This window comes from Equus quagga, chromosome 10 (assembly GCF_021613505.1).
Source record: "Equus quagga isolate Etosha38 chromosome 10, UCLA_HA_Equagga_1.0, whole genome shotgun sequence".
Classification (NCBI taxonomy): domain Eukaryota; kingdom Metazoa; phylum Chordata; class Mammalia; order Perissodactyla; family Equidae; genus Equus; species Equus quagga.
The window spans coordinates 89,280,346-89,300,246 of record NC_060276.1 but is presented as its reverse complement, the minus strand read 5'-3'; the positions used below and the strand labels follow the sequence as shown (position 1 = coordinate 89,300,246).

Below are 19,901 nucleotides of genomic sequence, written 5' to 3'. Positions count from 1 at the left end.
AGGCTTTGGGTACAGTGTGGACAAACCAGCTCTTTCCTGGTTGACATTTGACTTTAGCCATGATGGAACCTCCTACAAAAGTGCTGCCGCTTCCTGACGTTTGTAGAACAGCAGGAAAGCTCATCACACTTTTGCCAAAGTTCTGGATGATTTCTTGCTTCTTGAATTCTTTGTGATCTGATCAGGTTCCCACAGCGAGTACCATCTTTAGATCTGGGCAAGAGGGGCCCCTGCCCTGTGGCCCGCACTTCCGAGCGTCCCCACAAAGTCACAAGAACACATTTCTTAACAAACACATGGGCACCTCTTGGCTTAGGATCAGCTAGTCGGCCTTGGCACAGCCTGGTCCTTGACCTTGAACATCCACTCCCAACACTGCCCGGTGTTCAGGCATCCTGCGTCCTTCAAACGAGAGGGGACGATGGCTACACGCTGTGGAGATCTGCGGGCTGTGCTGCTGCAGATGCCAGAGGTGGAGAGCGTTTCAGGGTGTGAGGAGGAGGGTCTGAGGGAATGAAGTCATCATCACCGAATTCCTCAACTCCTTCCTCTCAGGAACACACAAATGTAAACGGTTCCCCTAGTGGTTGCGAGTGTCCATTTTCTTGCTTCCCTTAGAATCCTAATTCATGGTTGTAGAGGTACTCATAAATTAAAGTTATTTTTCATAACATGGCAGCTGAGGAACATGGGCAAAATAGTGCATAATATTTAAAAACATATAAGCAATATTTAAAGACATATTACAATATACAACATTTATATTACTCTTTCTTTTTCTTTTGAGGAAGATTAGCCCTGAGCTAACATCTGACGCCAATCCTCCTCTTTTTGCTGAGGAAGACTGGCCCTGAGCTAACATCCGTGCCCATCTTCCTCTACTTTATATGTGGGATGCCTACCACAGCATGGCGTGCCACGCGGTGCCATGCTCGCACCCAGGATCCGAACCGGTGAACCTTGGGCCGCTGAAGTGGAACGTGAGAACTTAACCGGAACGCCTCCGGTCCGGCCCTATATTACTCTTAATTTGGTATATATGTGGGTCTCTACCTCATGTGTGAAATGTGATACCAGATTTTTTATATTATTTTACTGTTACAAAATATTTAATAAGAATTAATTAAATTTTCAAAAATAAATGTAAAATGTCATCTTTAAATAATTTAGATAAAAATTGGTATCTGTTGATTGTATTTGCCATGTAATTAAAAAATGTTCTTATTGTGGTAAAATACGCATAACATAAATTTGCCATCTTAACTATTTTCGAGTGTACAGTTCCACTGTGTTCAGTACATTTATATTGTTGTGCAACCATCGCCTTGTTCCCTCTCCAGACTCTTTTCATCTTGCAAAACTGAAACTCTGTGTTCATTAAGTCCTAACTCCCTTTCCCCCTCCCTCTGCCCTTGGCAACCACTGCCATTTAATTTTAATACATGATTTTGAATATTTTAGAAGAAAAATATTTTTGAAACATATGAACATGTTTAAATATGTTTGTTTTTGGTACCTGCTTGAATTTAAAAATTTGACATAAATATATTAAAAATGTGTGCAATTTTAATGCAATTACATCTTGTGAGATAACAGAAAATATGCAGGTTGGTCTCTGCCCTCGGTTCCTGGCATAGAGCTCCCCAAACCCTTGTAATTTCCTAAGTGGTAAGAACACGGGAGCATCTTTTGTTCTAATATTTGGTCTGTGACCCTGGGTCCTGACACAGAGCTCCTAAATCCCTTGGAATTTCCTGGGTGACAGCAGTGTCTAATGAGGTGACTCCTGGATGGGGGCTGGTCACCAGAAAGATCAAGCCATGATTAGAAGCGTGGAATTTTCAACTCCACCCCCATTCTCCAGAGAGGGGAGAGGGGCTGGAAATGGAGTTAATGATGACTCATGCCTTCATTATGAAGCCGCCATAAAAATCCCTAAACTACAGGGTTTGGAGAGCTTCTGGGTTGGTGAACACGTGGAGGTGCTGGGAGAGCGGCGCCCGGAGAGGGCGTGGAAGCTCCACGTCCCTTCCCACGTACTTTGCCCTGTGCCTCTCTTCCACCTGGCTGTTCATCTGTACCTTTATCTTATCCTTTTATAGTAAACTGGTCAACAGTAAGTAAACTGTTTTGCTGAGTTCTGTGATCCACTCTAGCAAATTAACTGAACCCAAGGAGGGGGTCATAGGAACCTCCAGTTTATAGCCGGTTGGTCAGAAGCACAGGTGACAACCTGGACTTGTGATTGGCATCTGAAGTCGGGTAAGAAGGGACGGTCTTTTGGGATGGAGTCCCTAACCTGTGGGATCTGGCACCATCTCCTAGTGTCAGAATTGAGTTGAACTGTAGGACACCCAGCTGGTGTGGCAGAGAATTGCTGCGTGGGGAAAAGCCCCACACGTCGCATGTCAGAAACGTTGTGAGTGTGGTAGTGGTGTGAGAGCACGGGCGCTACATAGGAAGAGGACTGAGTTTTTCTAACACACATCTTATGTTCAAATCCTTTAGATAATTGCTATCAATAGAACATAAATTGGGTGAAATTTTTCATTATGGTAGCATAATTTGTGATTTTGTAAAACAAAGGCGATAAAATAAAATGTATGCAATATATATGCTAATCCATGAATGATGTCTGTCTTTATTACTCATCCAGACTCACAGAGTATACAAACACACCCAAACACAGCTGATTTCAGTAGTCTTTAACATTTTATTGACTCTCAGTCATATAAAAAATCATAGCTTTATGTATAGATTTATCAATTTTGTCATTGTGAGGGTGTGTTTGTCAAGATAGGAGAGTAGAACATATTTTATTGAACAGTTTGCTAATTTGGTGTCTAACTTCAAGTCTTGAGATATATGGTGTTGGGCCCTCCTTTTGTACTCGTCCCGGACAGTTTAGGGTGGCCAGATTTAGCAAATAAAAATAAAAAAGCCAAGTTAAATTTGAATTTCAAATAAACAATGAATAATTTTTTAGGAAAAGCATGTTCTATGAAATATTTGAAATATACTAACAAACTATGCATTGTTTATGGGAAATTTAAATTTACCTGGCAGTTGTCCTTTACTTTTAGCTGGCAGCCCTCCCTGAATTCCTCAAATGCAGGGCGGAGACTTGCCTACAACTCACTAATCTGCTATGAATTTTTACAGCAATGCAACTTTGTGTAACCTGCTGGGGATTTTACAAAAAACCTTCTCCACTGTCAAGTAAAAAACAGAAAAGTGCCTGAAACTTACACGTGTGATTTAACAAATGTTTAGAAAGCAAACACCCACGTCAACAACACCCAGATCCCAAAGTAGGACATCGCCCTCACCCTTGAAGTCCCCAGGTGTCCCTTCCCATCATAATTCTCTTCTGTCCTCAAGAAATAATCCCTCTCCTGACTTTTATAGTAATTATTTCCTTGCTTTCCCTTATATTTTGGCCACTCCTGTGTGCATTCTAAAACAGTATGGTTTAGCTTTGCGTGTGTTTGAACCTGGGAGAAATCAGTTATACTGTATGTATTTTGCGGGAGAGCTAGACACTCTATGTTGTAGCACCTACTCTGGTTTGTTCCCTCTCACTGCTGTGTAGTATTCCACGGTGTGCATATTACATGCATGATTTACTCGTTCTTTCTGCTGTTGACGGACAGTTGGTGTGTTTCCAGTTAGGAGCTCTCACAAGCAATGCTGCCGCGGCTATTTTCGCACGTGTATCCATACACGTACACGGGGATTTTGCTAGGAATACTCCGGGTTTTAGATTACCTAAATCCGGAGATTAAATAAACATCCAAATAAGATTCATTGTACATATTGTCTCTTCATTCTGTGCTGAAGAGACACAGGAATGAAAACAGAAGAATCCTAAGTTTCATCTTACCTAATTCAAGGAGCAAACTATTGTTAAAGTTTATACCAGAAAACTGTGTCATCTCTATGTATATGTGAGAATATACAGTTCCGCCCCCTCCTGCTTCTTTTACTTAAATTTAGATAACATAGGCTTTTAGTTTGTGCATTTCTGAAGTTCTCAGTCCTTGGAAAAGGGGAATAAAAGTAGCCATCCTCAATTTTCTTCATCTTTTCCTTTTATCTTGCCAGTTTTGTGGCATTTATTTGGTTGTTCCATCAGCTCAGCTGAGTCCACCTCTAATTATGGTGTCTGTACGCTGGAAACAAGACTTGGAAAGGAGGCAGAAACAGCTCCTGCTGACCCAGATTAATTTTTTCCAAGTGAAATGCCTGTAATTAGGCCAGGAATGATATTTTCCTGGAGAAAGAATTGATGAATTTAGGAAACAAGTTTCAAAGCCCAACATGCACATGTCTGGGGTGGAGGAGTTGAAACGCGAGATAATATAAGAGTTTGGCTCAGTCTCTATCCACTCGCTTTCTGTAAAGAACATGTTTTTAGTAACCCCAGCCCTATCCTTTGAAGAGAGAGCTCCTCCAGGAGTAAAGGAAATGGGCAATCAAAAAAAACTTATTTTGGTTGGAAAAAGCCTTTTAAAACAGATCTCCAACCCAGAATCCACAAAGCCAAAAACTGGTAGTTTTGATAATATAAAATTAAGAATGTCTATGTGAATAAAAATACCATAACTAGAGACAAAAGGTAAATAGGGACCAAAAAAAATGTTTGAGATACAAATGGCAGACTATAGGTTAATTTCCTGAGTATTCAAAGAGCTCTGACTGATTGATGAGAAAAAAGAACAGAAACCCAACAGAAAATGGGCAAAGGTCAAGAACAGGTAGTTTACAGAGAAAGAAGTGGCTAAGAAGCATGCGATAAGTGGCTCAACGTAATTCCTAAATAAAGAAAAGAAAATTAAAACAACAGTATTCGCCTATCTGATGGTCAAAGATTTAAAAGTTAGATATAAGCAGTATATAATAGAAACAGAAATTCTCATTCTCTCTTGGTATGTGTGCAAACTGGCAACTCCTTCAGGAGACAATTTAACAAAACCTAGCAAGTTGGCAACATTTAGCATGGTTTAAACTCTTCAAAGGGCACAAACTCTTTGACTTAGGAATTCTACTTCCCGGGATTTATCCTACAGATATACTGAAACAAGTAGGTAAAGATAAATGTAAAAGAACATTCATTGTCGCATAGCTTGTATCATCCAAAGCTAGACATTGGTTAAGTAACACGCAGTGCGTCGTTACTGTGGTAGAATGAGAGAGCCCTATGGCTGCTGGTGTGGAAAGATCTCCGTGGTAGTCATTAAAGATGTTCCCAAACGTTCTGCCTCTCTTCTCTCTCCCCACACAGGGTAGGATTTCGCTTTCCCACCCTCTTTGAAGATAGATGTGGCCACGTGGCTTGTGGCCAATGATATCTGAGCAGAAGTGACATATGTCCTTTCTGGGTGAACACCCTAAGTGCTGGTGTGTGACATCCCCTTCTCCCTGCCCCAGTGATTGTGGACCAAATGTGGAGATGGGGCCTGGTCTCAGTGATTGCCACGAGCATGTCCCTCTTATCTACCCAGGTTAGACATCTCGTAGGAGTGGCAAATAAACATTTAAACCACTGAGATTGTGAACGCTTTTCATTACCTCAGCATATTCTAGCCTATCGTGACTAATACACTCTCCAAGACAATTATTAAATGGAAAAAAAAAGTAAGTGCAAAAAAGAGTGATCTCATTGGTATGCATGTGTGTTTATATGCTTAAGAAATTTCTGGAAGGATTTATGAGAAACTAAATAGGGCTTACAACAAAGGTGTTGAAAGGAGGCAGAGATGGGGAAGGCAATTTCTGCTTTTCACATTATAACCCGTACTGTTGGATTCAAAAAACAACAACAAACCGTGACCATGGTAAGTTTAAATTTAAAACTAGCTAATGTTTCCACAAAAAGATTTCTGCAAGAATGTTCATGGCAGCCTTATTCATAGTAGCCTCAAACTGGAAACAGCCCAGATGTCCGTGGAGGATGGATAAACAAAATGTGGTATAGCTATAGAATGGGATACTTACTATCCCGCAATGAGAATGAATGAACTTCACTAAATGTAGCAACATGGATACTCACACAGATGTGACACTGAGCAAAAGAAGCCACACACAAAGGAATATGTACGCTTTATTCCGTTTATGTAAAGTACAGAAACTGGCAAACTGATTTATGGTGTTAGAAGTCAGGATAGTGGTCATCTAATGGGGGGATGGGTTTCGACTAGGAATGGGCTAACATGGGCGGGCTTCTGGGGCCACACGGATGTACTCAGTTTGTGGAAAGCCATGGAGCTGTGTCTTATCATATGTGCACTTCTCCATATGCAGGTTACACTTCAATAAAAAGTTCAGAACCAAATCTGGTTGATATAGAGAATCAACAAATAGAAAGAAGGCGGCACTTGGCTGGGGGGTGCTGGCTGTGCCGGGCAGAGCCGGGGTCGGCTGTTCTGGTCGGAGGGGCCCTGTTGGCAGCGGCTTCTCCAGCATGCGCAGGCCGGGGCATATTCATGCACTGAAGCCCGGGGAGCCCAATGCCCTGGTGTGAGCCCCGGAATAAAACCCCAGCAGGCTACACTCCCCTCCCATGCATGACCTCAGTGTCAGCCTCTTCACATCGCGTTAAAAAACCCTGCACTGACATCCACTGGCGCCCTGAGCCTTTCCAATGGGGCCAGGGTGCCCTTAGCAACCAGGGCAGGAGCTTCAGTCTATTATGGGAGAGATGCAGAAACACAAGCTCCAACAGGAGCTGCTGGCTTCCCGGCAGCAACGCCTAATTAGCTTCCTGCAGGAGACTTCGTTTTGTCTTTAACATAAAAAAAATTATCTACTTTAAGCAATCTTATTGAACAAAGGCTCCAATGAAAATCAATCTTATTGTTGAATCCATATATAGCGTAGTTCAGGAGTCCCACGAGGTTAAAACGACTTTCACAGTAATAGTAAGACAGTGTTGAGTTTTGTACTGTCATTCTCACGGAGTGTACAGTGGAGTTTTTCAAGGCTTATATATGTTTGCTAACACAAAAGATGGAAGAGAGAAGCATCTGGAGAATCCAGCTGTCTTCTAGTAAGCCGTACATGAGAGATTTGCAAAAATGTAAAACAATGCCACTCTTCTGGTTAATTTTTTCTTGTTTTAGAAAATATAGTTATTTTTCACAAAAGTATATGATTTATGTTAATATGTAATGGGTTTCTTATTTTATTTTTATTTTTTACTTTTTTTTGGTGAGGAAGATTGGCCCTCAGCTAGCATCTGTGCCAATCTTCCTCTATTTTGTACATGGGACACTGCCTCAGCATGGCTTGATGAGTGGTGTGCAGGTCTGTACCCAGGATCTGAACCTGTGAACCCCAGGCTGCTGAAGTGGATTGTGCGAACTTAACCACTACACCACCGCGCCAGCCCCAGTTTCTTATTTTAAATGATTAATGAATACATCTTTTTTTATTTCTCAGTTTTCATTTTGAACACAGTAAATATTGATAGATGTAACCCACATAAACAAAAGCTTTTTGGAGTCCTCAGTAATTTTTAAGAATGTGAAGGGGTCCTGAGACCAAAACATTTACGAACCGCTGCTAGCTCTATAGTTTTTTCCAAAAAATCCTCTTTCTTTTGGAGTAACTTTAGATTTACAGAAAAGTTATAAAGCTCGTACAGAGTTCCCATGCCCCCCTCACTGAGATTCCCGTAATGTTACTGTAGGGGAGGAAGACTTTTCCTCTGCCTAATGTGGGTTCGTCTGGCCGGGGAACGAATTAAATTCACATGAGACAGAATAGCAAGAGAAAATTAAACAAAGCTTTATGAGGAACCATGGCCCGGGGCCTCTCTTCCCGAAGGAAGAAAGGGCACTGAAGAAGTGGGGTGCACAGAGTGGTTATACACCCCCAGAGAGGGTGTTTCACATGTGATTGAAATGTCCCTCCCACAATAGTCACAAGATTGCCCTGTCAGCACAGCACTTGATGGACACAGCAGGTAGTGGTCTGCGGTCTCGGAGGGCGTAGCAGGAGGCTAGTCGATTGTCTGGAGCTGGGTGGTCACAGGTGAGTGCAGCAATCAGTTCCTAGCCTAAGGAAAGATGCTTGCTCCTTAAAGAAATGCCCACGTTGGGAGGGGGAGGGAAGTCAGTTACAGGAGGTTACCAGACAAGCACAATAAACAAATGCAGATTGAAGTCCTTGCCTTCCCCGTTGATTAAGAGTTTCTAGAGATATCTTTATAGATGGAAAGTTCCTTTACAATGTAAATGTCTCTTACAAAGGGTAAGTTCTACTTGTCAGTTTCTTTCCTGTCTGCAAAGAAACCAGCCTCAAATAGTCCTCATGCCAAATAGACATATCTTGGGATGGCCATTCCAGTCCCCACATTAGCATCTTGCACAACGTACATGGTACATTAGCCAGAATGAAGGCCTCGATATGGGCACATTACTATTAATTAAACTACAGACTTTGTTCACATTTCCCTGGTTTTTCCACTAATGTCATTTTTTGTTCTGGATCCAATCTAACACAGTAAATTTAGTGCATATAGTTTTTTTCTAATTTTTCAAATTTCAGCAATTGTCTTTTTATGCTTTTTAAATTTATGGAAAACACGACCGGAAGTCCCCTCACGCCCTATTTCAGATGCTACCTCCCCAAAGGTGACCATCAGCCTGACTTCCGACAGCACAGAAGACTCTTGCCTGGTCTCGTACTTTACGTAAATGAAATCATACAATGTATGCTCTTTTGTGTCCGGCTTTTTTTGCTCAACAATCTGTGCGATTCATTCGTTTGCTACGTGTACTTTAGTTCATCCATTCTCATTGCTATACAGCACGGGTCAGCAAACTTTTTCTGCACAGGGCCAGAGAGGAAATATTTGAGGCTTGTGAGCTGTATGGTTTCTGTCGCAACTACGCAACTGTGCGGTTGCAGCGTGAAAGCGGTAATAGGCAATAGTAAGCAGACGGGCGTGGCTGTGTCCTGATAAAACTTTATTTACAAAAACAGGCAGCAGGCTGGATTTGGGCCCCAGGCTATCCCAGGCTATAGATTGCAGATCCCTCCATATAGAATTCCATTGTGTGAATATCCATAATTGATCGATCTATTCTACTGCTGATGTGTATTCCAGAAGCTTTCAGTTTGGGGCTGTTGGGAATGGTGCTGCTCTGAACATTCGAGTACATGAATTTCTCTTGGGTGTATACCCAGGAGTGGAATAGATACTGCCAAACAGTTTTCTAATACTATTGTACCAATCTACACTCCCAGCAACAGTGTATGAGAGTTCCAGTTATTCTATATGCTCACCAACACTTGGTATTGTCTTTTCTTTCGAGCCATTCTGGTGGGTGTGAAGTGGTAACACATTATGGTTTTAGTTTGTAATTCCCTGCTAATTAATGAACTTGAGCAACTTTACATGGGCTTTTGTGCAGTGTGTATTCAAGTCTTTCATTCCTATACACTTATCATCCATGCATGCCTATTTGTCTTGCTTTTTTCACTTTATATTATCTTATATGAACATTTTCATGTTTTTACATGATCCACATATATCATTAAAATTTTTGCTTAGTTGTCACCCATATTGCTGTATAGCATGTTTTCGTAATTCACCATTATCAATAGCCTGACTGCTTTTTTTCAACATAGAGTTTTTTGTGTGTGGGGGTTATACTTCCCAGAATAAAATCACTGTGCCAAAGAGTATGAATACTTTTATAGTTCTTGTTATATATGATAATTATATATATATATATTTTTTTTTTTTTTTGAGGAAGATTAGCCTTGAGCTAACATCTGCCGCCGATCCTCCTCTTTTTGCCGAGGAAGAATGGCCCTGAGCTAACGTCTGTGCCCATCTTCCTCTACTTTATATGTAGAGGGCCTACCACAAGCATGGCTTGCCAATTGGTGCCATGTCCACACCCGGGATCTGAACCGGTGAACCCCGGGCTGCTAAAGCAGAACGTGCGAACTTAACCACTGCACCACCGGGCCAGCCCAATAATTATATATTATATATTTTGTATTATGTTTTCATTGGTTAAAAAATATTCTCTTAGGGGCTGGCCCCATGGCTGAGTGGTTAAGTTGCACGCTCCACTGCGGCGGCCCAGGGTTTTGCTGGTTCGGATCCCGGGCGCAGACATGGCACCGCTCATCAGGCCACGCTGAGGCGGCATCCCACATGCCACAACTAGTTGGACCCACAACTGAAAATATACAACTAGGTACTGGGGGGCTTTCAGGAGAAAAAGGAAAAATAAAATCTTTAAAAAAATATATTGTCTTACAAAGTCGCACTAGTTGACTATTTTGATTACAGGGTACAGAAATCGAACGCAAACAATTTAAGCCTCAAAGGGAATTTCTCGGGGGGAGGGGCAGGGGAGTTGCTGTTTAATGGACAGAGTTCAGTTTGGGATGACGGCCAAGTTCTGGAGAAGGATGGTGGCACAACAATGTGAGTGTACTTAATACCGCCGAACTGTACTCTTAAAAGGGGATAAAATAGTAAATTTATGTTCTATATGTTTTACCTAATTTAAAAAAAAGAGGGGGAGAATTTCTTGGCTCTAGCAACTTTGGGTGTGGCTGGTTCCAGGGGTCCGAGCAACATCGTTAGGATGCTGGCCTTCTCACTCCCATATCTTAGGTCTTTTCTTTGTGTGGGTTTCAATCTCAGGCAGACTCTCTCCACATGACAATTGAGATGGTCACTAGCATCACCACGTTTACGCTCTCCTTAGCCCTCAGAATCCTGGAGAATTTACCATGACTCTCTCTCCCCCACTGTCCATGTCAGTCTTTGAAAAGGGCTCTGATTGGCCTGCTTGGACCCCATGCCCATTCTAGGACAATCATTGTCTTCAGGAGAACAAGTCACTCTGGCCGTCTGAGTCACCTCCTTATCACAGAACCAGGGGATTGACAGTTCCACCAAAGTCAAACAGAGTGGGGGAGGGGAAGTTCTCCAAAGAAAGATGACCTCTCTTACCAGAAGGGAGAAGAAATAGGATGGGGCAAAAACAACAGATGTCCACCAAATATGTTTTGGATTCCCTGTGTAACCCAAGAACTTCCAAAGAGAGCATTTAAACGCATCAAAACATTCTTATGCGATTGACATTTTGTTTTGTTATTCTAAAAAATTTTAATGTTGGGCCAGCCCGTGGCTGAGTGGTTAAGTTCGCATGCTCTGCTTCTGCGGCCCAGGGTTTCGCAGGTTCAGATCCTGGGTGCGGACATGGCGCCGTTCATCAAGCCGTGCTGAGGCAGCAGCCCACATGCCACAGCTAGAAGGACCCACGACTAAAACATACAACTATGTACTGGGGGGATTTGGGAAGAAGAAGGAAAAAAAAATTTCAATGCCTTGTGGTTTGACCGTTTGGTGGGTGATATTTCTGTCTTTCTGTGAATACCAAACCTAATAAATTGAATAAACTCATTAATCTGTGCTAAATTAAGAGTGACTCTTTGTGGTCCAATATAGGATCATAGTTTTTTGTGTTTGTTTGTGGATGATATGATCGATGTACACTTGAAAAGAGACTATATGAACTTTCCCATCTTTAGTTTCTCCACATGTCTCTTAAACTTACATTGTTTATGGAATTATCTTTTAGCATGTAGCACAGGCCCTGGAACCTAGTGAGCCGTCCAAAATTTTTATTGAATGAGCTATTCAATCATAGAGCATTTTCCAATTTATTCTTTGTCTATTTCCCAAAATGAATTGTTGAGGGTTCCAAACAAGACAGCATTCGTTTTTGTCTTCTTGCCTTTCTGTCCGTTCTTTTCTGGACTTGTTGAAGTGGTTTTGTAACACATACATTCAGCATTTTTCCATTTTCATAATTTAATTTTCATAATTTGGCCTTTATGGAATGACCTTATGTATTTATTGTACTGCCTTTTGCTCTTGCATCTGCTTTATCTGCTACCAAAATAGTAATCCCAGCTTTTCTTCTCTTCACATGGGAATATCCTCTTACGCTGCTGCTCTGTTGATTTTTTTGGTTTGTGTGTCTCTTGTAAGCCACAAATTGTTAGATTTTGTTCTTTCGACAGTGAGCTGCCTTCTTTTTATAGGAGAGTTCAGCCTGTTTACATTTAACCCTTTAATTGACGAAATTTTACCATATCCTATTTTCTTTTAAATTTATTTTAATTCTTTTTTGTTCTCTCTTTCCACTTATTGACTTTATGTAGGATACTTCAAACTTTTTGTTTTCTTTTGAATGATATCAACAGACAGCCTCAACTCATCTATTCTCCCAATGTTTTCAATTGATTAGGCTTTTACACAATTGTTTAGTTCTAGGATTTATTTCTCCTATTAACTGGGAGACTTTGAATTCTCACGTAGGATGTTAAAAGTCGAGTTCTAAAAACTTTATTCTCTGTTCTCTGCCAACTCATCCTCAATCATCTATGGTTGCCAGACAATTATTTCTCAAAATATTTACTGATTTATTTTACTTTTTCTCATCCAGTTGGTCCCTTGGTGATGTTAGAATGTACTAATCTCTCATTTGCATCTTGCTGTTTGCAGATTTCTGTCGTCTCCAAATGGTACTTTTGGGCGTTTGCGGCATCACCTTACGGCATTACGCCCTCTGCCTGTGTCGAAGACTATAAGAAGCCCTATGCAACTCTTCACTGTGTTTGTTGTAGAGACGGTTTTGAAAGCATTTTTGTTTTTTTAGATGTTGCAATGCCTGTACGTACGTATGTATGCGTGTGGCTTGAGGGAGTGTCATTCTCACTCATTTCTTTGTTTGTTTTGGAAAACGGCTATTTTTCATAAAAATGTACTATTTATGTTAACATGTAATGGGCTTATTATTGTTTAAATGAATTAATAAGTACAGATTTTTACAATTTCTCAGCTTTAATTTTTAATACCATAACTATTGATAGCTATAACTCACATAAACAAAGGCTTTTGGGGATCCTTAATGATTTTTAAGGGCATAAAGGAGCCCTGAAATCAAAAAAGTTTGAGAGCTGCTGATATAAGGCATCACTACATGGATTTTTCTGTTAATTGCTGCAAAAATTGTTAATTTCTGAAAAGCATTCCTGAGTGATACAGAACAGAATTCTTCCTGGAGAACTGTCTTTGTGTAGAAAAGCGAATTGATGCGCCATTGTGATTGCAGAAAGAGCAGGGCTGGGGCCACCTGGGAATGAGACAAAGAGCGAGCCAGACTGCTCAGCATAAGAAAAGAATGGGTACTTGGGGTGAGTGTGCTAGGGAGAGGAACAAAGGACCGGGAGATGGCTGCAAAGTGGCTGGAGGTGGAGCTGAATGGGAGAGACGGCCAGGGGAAGGGTCCCGGGTGGGAAAGGAGGGTGGGGTGAGAGAAAGAAGTATGGCTGAGCGCTCTCGACTATTCTCTTTTCGCTCTCCTTTCTGCTCCTCTGTGAGGCAGCCCCCCATTGCTGCTTCCAATTCCTCAGCAAAAGTGTGCTACACATTCACAGCAGCCTGGGCGAGTGGTGTTTCAGAGAGATCGAGAAAGGGGCTTTACTACATGGCGTGGAGAGAAAACAAGAGGTGAAATGGGGACGACAGAGAATTCTGTCCGGAAATCAGAACCGGAAGTCACTAGGCAAAATGTACCGTTCTGCTGCTCCACCCCGCTCTCCGGCGACTCCCTGTAGACACTGGAAAAAGGACAGAGGGTTTCCCACCGCAAGGGGATTTGAGCGCATCGTATTAGAATTTCAAAGAGCTGCGTTACCGTAGCCGGTGTCTGCTTATCAGTTCGCTGCTCAGCTGTTTCCCAGAGGGTTTGGCATTTGATGGCTGCAAGTTGCCTGTCATCCCTTTCCAGGTGGCAGGAGACAGCAATCTTGCAGCTCCTCGCCTCCTGGGGAGGACTTAAAAGGCGGGTACAGGACTCTGGGGGTCTTTTTGAAGCAGTCAAGTTGATTTTCCAAACATGCAATCTCCGTATTTTATTACTGCTGCTCTCTGGGTTTTTGGCCAGTTTACCTAAAAGATGGCCACTTTTACTGTTCATTTACTCTGTTTACAAAGAAAAGGGTTTTTCTTTTGAGGATTCTTTCATTCAGGTAGGGGGAGTCTGTACTTATTTAATATGTTTTAAAAATCTAATGAGGAGTTAGCATTTGGAATCTTTGCACCTTTCAGGATGAAAGCAGCAACGATCTGTGGTTATGACGTCATCGCCGTTAATTACCCCTTTGCAAAACTCTGCCTGAATGGAGAAGAGGTGGGTGTGCCTATGTGGGTATTTAACGTGATGATTAAAATATATTAATGATGGTTTTCACTTCTCAAGCGCGGTACATCTTAGAATCTTCTTTAAAAGTGTTTCCGCAGGCTTTAATTAGCCCTTGTAACTACCAGGAAGAAGCAAACCAGCCCCATTTTACAAAAGAGGAAAGTGAAACACAAGAAGAAGCATCCTGTTTGGGAGAAAGATTTTGGTAGAATAAAGCTGCCTTCTCACAGCTCAACAATGAGCTTAACCTTTCTCCTTTTCTTCCACCAAGAATTGACATTCACAGGCTTTAAATGAGGAGCACAAATTTGTTTATTCCTTGACAAGCTGGACACCTGAGCCCAAACAGCACATTTTGGGGTCTGTAAGAAATTAGTGTTTATTATAAGCCACCTCCTGAGGTTATCTAAACGAACAAAAACCAAACAAATAAGCAAACCAGGACAATAAATCAAATGGGCCATAAACCCCCAAAGTTCTGATTCTCGGTTTCCTCTTTAGTTTAACCATTTTGCATTCTGGATTATGTATAGAATTGTTCTAGATTTAAAAAAGGAACAGACGATTGCTAATTATTTCACTTTTTATAGGTTATTTTCATTCTCAAAGGAAGGAATTATAGGAAAGTTGATAGGACTGCACGGAAGGAAATGCAGAGAAAAACAGAAAATTGTCTTTACACCGAATATATTTAGCTATATATCTGAAAGGGGCCGAATGAGGGACACACTTTTTAAAAGCTATTGTGAAAAGTTTTCAATCACACACAAAAGTCGAGACTCCATGTATTCATCACCCAGTTCCCACAGTTATCAACTTTCTGCTATTTTCGTTTCAATTATCCCCTGCCATTTGTTTTGTGGGAGTATTTGAAAGCAAATCCATGGCATCACAGAAGGTGAAGGATCAGTTCCAGGAAAACACATTCCAAGGACTTTAAGAATTTGAAGTTAAAAGTGAGCAAAGCAAGCCAGCCAGGAGTAAAACCTAGAATCTTCTGATCCATAGTCAGACGCGTTGTCCATTGCACCACTGGCCCACCCCTGCAATGTGACTGTCAATATTAGTATTTTTATTACTATATGCAGTTTATACCAGACGAAGAAATGGTTGATTTTTTATTTAGACAGGGATGAGAACCAAAATCTGTACTGATTCTGGGAAAGCATGATTTATTTCATAATTGGTTTGCATCATATACATTTACATAAAATATTTTCATTAAAAAAAACACAAATCCCAGACATCATATCATTTGACCATAAATATTTCTATATTTTTTCCTAATGAATAAGAACCTTAAAAATAGAACCATAAGGGGCTGGCCCGGTGGCATAGTGGTTAAGTTCACACGCTCTGCTTCAGCAGCCTGGGGTTCTCGGGTTCAGATCCCAGGTGTGGACCTAGCGCTGCTCATCAAGCCACGCTGTGGCAGTGTCCCACATGAAACAGAGGAAGATTGGCACAGATGTTAGCTCAGTGACAATCTTCCTCACACACACACACACACACACAAAACAAAAAATAGAACCATAATATCATTATCACACCCAATAGAAAACCAATTCTATATATTGTCTAATAATCAATCTGTATTTCATTTCTACTGAATGTTTCAAAATTGTCCAAAAATTGTGTTTCTTGATAACCCTTAAGTCTTTTACTTAACAGATCTCCCTTCTTCCTCCTCCTCCTCCATTCCATTAATTTGTTGGGGAAACTGGATCATTTGCCCTGCAGAACTTTCAACAGTCTATATTTAGCTGATTGTATCTTTTAACATATTTCTCCATCCTTCATATTTCTTTAAATAGTAGCTAGATCTGGAAGCTTGATTAGCTTCAGGTTCTTTTTCTTTTTTGGCCCGGAATACTTCAGGGGCAGTGCTGTCTACTTTCTATTATGTCACATCAGGAGGCACCTAATGTCTGGTTGTGCCATTTTGGGGGCATGTTAAGAATGATCAGTAGGATCCATGATTTCATTGCAACATAGTGATTTTTCTCATTCTATCACTTCCGCATTTATCAGCTGTGATTTTTTTTCAAAGATTTTATTTTATTTTGCCTTTTTCTCCCCAAAGACCCCCGGTACATAGTTGTGTATTTGTAGTTGTGGGTCCTTCTAGTTGTGGTACGTGGGACGCCTACCTCAGCGTCGCTGGATGAGCGGTGCCATGTCCGCCCCTAGGATCCGAACCACCGAAACCCAGGGACCCGGAAACGGAGTGTGCAAACTTAACTACTCGGTCACGGGGCCAGCCCCCTCTGTCATTCTTTTATAAAGAAAAACTTTCCCTCATCAACGACTGTATTTGGTTACCCAGAAATACAGTCCATAAAGGAAAGGCAAGATAAATGCTGGTTTCTTTCCCTTTAGTTATCACCTGTCAGAATAATGCCCTAGTAACCTGCAAAGAGGACTCATGACTCTTAAATATCATTACAAATTCATGGATTTAACTAATATATTTATTTTATTTGATTCGTTTCAATTCATTACGGTCACTATTCTTACTGATGCTTTTCCCCCCTTTGGTTAGTGGAACCATTCAACTTCCCCTCGACCCAACTTTCTCTGATGGCTTGTCTTCTGAAATAAGATGATGTGCCAGGATCATGTTGTACTTTGCCTGCCCCAGACCTGGAAGCAGCCTTTTCTTCAAGGAGCTCTGGTTCCTTTGACTGGGAAATGAAGAGAGATCTACTTCTGATGCAATGTAAAGAGAGATGATTTCAAAAGAGGCTCCAAGGAGGTGTATCTTTGGGCAGCAGGCAGGGTTTGTTGAGTGAAATGACAGGAAGGAACCAACAAACAGGGCATCAGCCACTATCAGAGCTACCTAGCCTGGTCAGGAGGACACAGCACTGGGAGACCGTCCCCAGGGTGGGACCTTTGGCAAGGCAAGCCCTCGCCCTGGCATCCCTTCGAGCCGGACTTTCTGCACCTCCAGGTACGTGACTAACGTTTCCGGCACAGCCACGCCCTGGGACTTTCCCTGGCTCGCCCCGCCCTGCCCTGCCCCGCCCCGCCCGGCCGAGCTGGTGAGAGCGGCGCGCGGGGGCGGGGAGCAGGCGCGGGCCGGGGCCTGGGAGCCGGGGCCTGGGAGCCACCCCGCCCGCGCTCCGGAGCCTCGGCGCCCCCTGGCGGCCACGCCGGGGCGGGGCGGGGGCGGGGCTCAGCGCCCGCTGGCCCGCCTCTTCGCCCCGGCGGTGGGGGCTGGGCCGGTGGGTCCCGGCGGAAGCCGCAGAGGTGTGGCAAGGATGTGACCTTAAGTGGAAAGCCGCTGTGTCACGCGTGGTTGCCAGCCGGGGCTGGCGAGCTGAACTAGTTCTCCGGCGCCCGGGGCCGGAGAGGGGGATGGCGGGAGGGAGGGGCTGCGCCGAAACATCCAGACCTGTGACTCGCCGCCTCCTGCCCCTGCATTAGCGAGGCGGGGCGCCCTGCGCCCCGGGGGACGGAAGGGGGCGCGAGCCCGCATCCCGACTAGGTCCCAGCTTGCACTTGGGGCGACGTCACTCAACCGGGCGGGGGTCAGAGGAAGGAAGTTACTGTTTTCTCTGCCCCTCCCCTCCTAATTCCAATAAGGAGGCCCCTGAGCCCAAGCTGATGGAACCAGCCCCCACGGAGCTGAGTTTCGACTGGAAGGCAGGAAGTGGGACGACAGGGGAAGGAGGAGGGTTCGCTAGCAGAGAACAAAGGAGCTAGGGGCTTTAGCCACAGAATGGGTTCAGCCAAGGTAGTTGAGGGGTGTCTGGCCAGAAGTGGAGCGGCTCCCTCCCCGTCCCCCTTCTCACGTGGGCAGGGGGAATGGCCACAGGGATGGGGATCCTTTGTCTCCTTGTCTTGCTGGGGTCCCAGAAAAACCCCAGGGCTGGGAGGCAGGAGGACTGGGTCCTAGCTCCGCCTCCACCTGTCATACTGGGGAGCAGGTCACTCAAACTTTCTGGGCCTCCGTTTCCTCCCTTGAAGAAGGATGGGTGGGACTAGATTATGGAGTGTGTTTCAAGTACTGTAAGGCATGGGAATTGAGCTTACCTGTCCTGAGACCACCCAGTAAGTCAGAGAGAAAAAGGTGAGTCCAGGGGCCAAGGTTGTCACTCACCCCAGTTCTCTTTCTATAGCCCTCCCCCATTCTCACATGGGCTCTGTTGGGGCCTGGGGCTGGCCACCCCGAAATATCCCACAATAGCATATGCATTATTTTGAATTAAAGTTACTTGTGTTGACAAAAATAATCCATAACCAATCTATAAAAGAAAATTTGGGTGAGTTTATTCTGAGCTAAAATGGGAGGACCATGACCCGGGGCCTTTCTTCCCAAAGCAAGAAAGGGCACCAAAGAAGTGGGGTGTACAGAGTGGTTATATACCCCCAAAGAGGATGTTTCACACATGACTGAAATGCCCTTTTTACAATAGTCGGGAGACTGCTCTGTCAGCACAGCGATCGATGGACAGAGCAGGTAGGTCTGCTGGCTCGGTGGACACAGCAGGGTGGCAGGTCTGTTGTCTCGAGCTGGGTGGTCACAGGTGAGCACGGCAATCAGTTCCTAGACTAAGGAAAGATGCTTATCCTTAAGGAAATGCCAATGTGGGGGGAAGTTGCACCTTTATCTTAAGGGCCTTTGTTCTTGCCATAGGAGATGTTTAAAGCAGATACACAAGGCATGGTCAATGGCTATGTCATGCCCTTTTGGAAAAAACAAAGTCAGGCCGAATTAGGTTTACACCAAATGGCTTCCCTATATATTCCAATATGTCCTATTGCTTGCCATTTCTATTTGTCACTTGAGAAGCAAAAAGGGGATTCTGGCCCTGCTGTCGCTGTTCCCCTGGCAGCAGGAGATAGATCTCCCGTGAAAGGTGCTTTCCCTGCATCCTTGTCACCAGAGCTGGGGATTCAGGGCTGAGAAGCGTAGACTACCTGGCTCGTTTACTACCTCAAGTCCAAACTCTGCTTAAATTCCTCACTAATTACATACCCCAAACCTAAGCTGCTTTGTCCTGTCATTCCTCACAAATTGATTGTTTCTTTGTGTAAAAGATATATATACTGCCTGCGTTTACATTCTCTGAGCATCATTTCTGTATGATTTCCAATATGTATGTATTAAACTGGGTTTTTCTCCTGTTAATCTGGTCTTGTGTCAATTTTCTTATTAGTCCAGCCATAAGAATGCAAGAAGGGCAGAAAGGGCTCCCCCCTGCCCCGACAGCTTCAATTCTCTTTAGCAAACATTTGTGCACCTCTGCCTGTGTGCCAAACACAGCCTCCCCTAACATTTGTGGGACCTGGGGCAAGAGTCCACATGCAGACCACATACCATATGCCTAAATATTTAAAAGTTATAAATCAAACTAACACACTGTTAAATAAAACATGTTCTATCCTCTATCTATGACAGATAGACCACCATAGCAATCTGGAAGGCCGAGTTCAAGTTTGGAATTCTTGTATTCCTCAACATTCTGAGCTGGACCGTGGTGGCACAGAGAGTGGCTCCAGCTCAATGCCCATGGCGTTGGCTTTCCTCTCTTCCCAGCCCGGGTCCCTCCCACACCACAAGGGCCCTTTGCCACACACGTCCTCACGGTCAAAGAGCTGCCCCTTAAGGGGCCACTTCTCAAGTGTGCATGGTGGTGGCACAAGCTT

At 43.3% G+C, this 19,901-nt stretch overlaps 1 protein-coding gene across 1 annotated transcript in view; it reads left to right on the top strand.

Annotated features, from left to right (window-relative positions):
• The first annotated feature begins 421 nt into the window (after positions 1–421).
• Positions 422–19,901, top strand: part of NYX (nyctalopin) — a 40,056-nt gene continuing 20,576 nt past the window's right edge. The window contains exons 1-2 of the mRNA XM_046672881.1: positions 422–489; positions 17,200–17,498. Coding sequence (XP_046528837.1) covers positions 422–489; positions 17,200–17,498 — 367 coding nt within the window. The remainder of the gene's footprint in view (positions 490–17,199; positions 17,499–19,901) is intronic.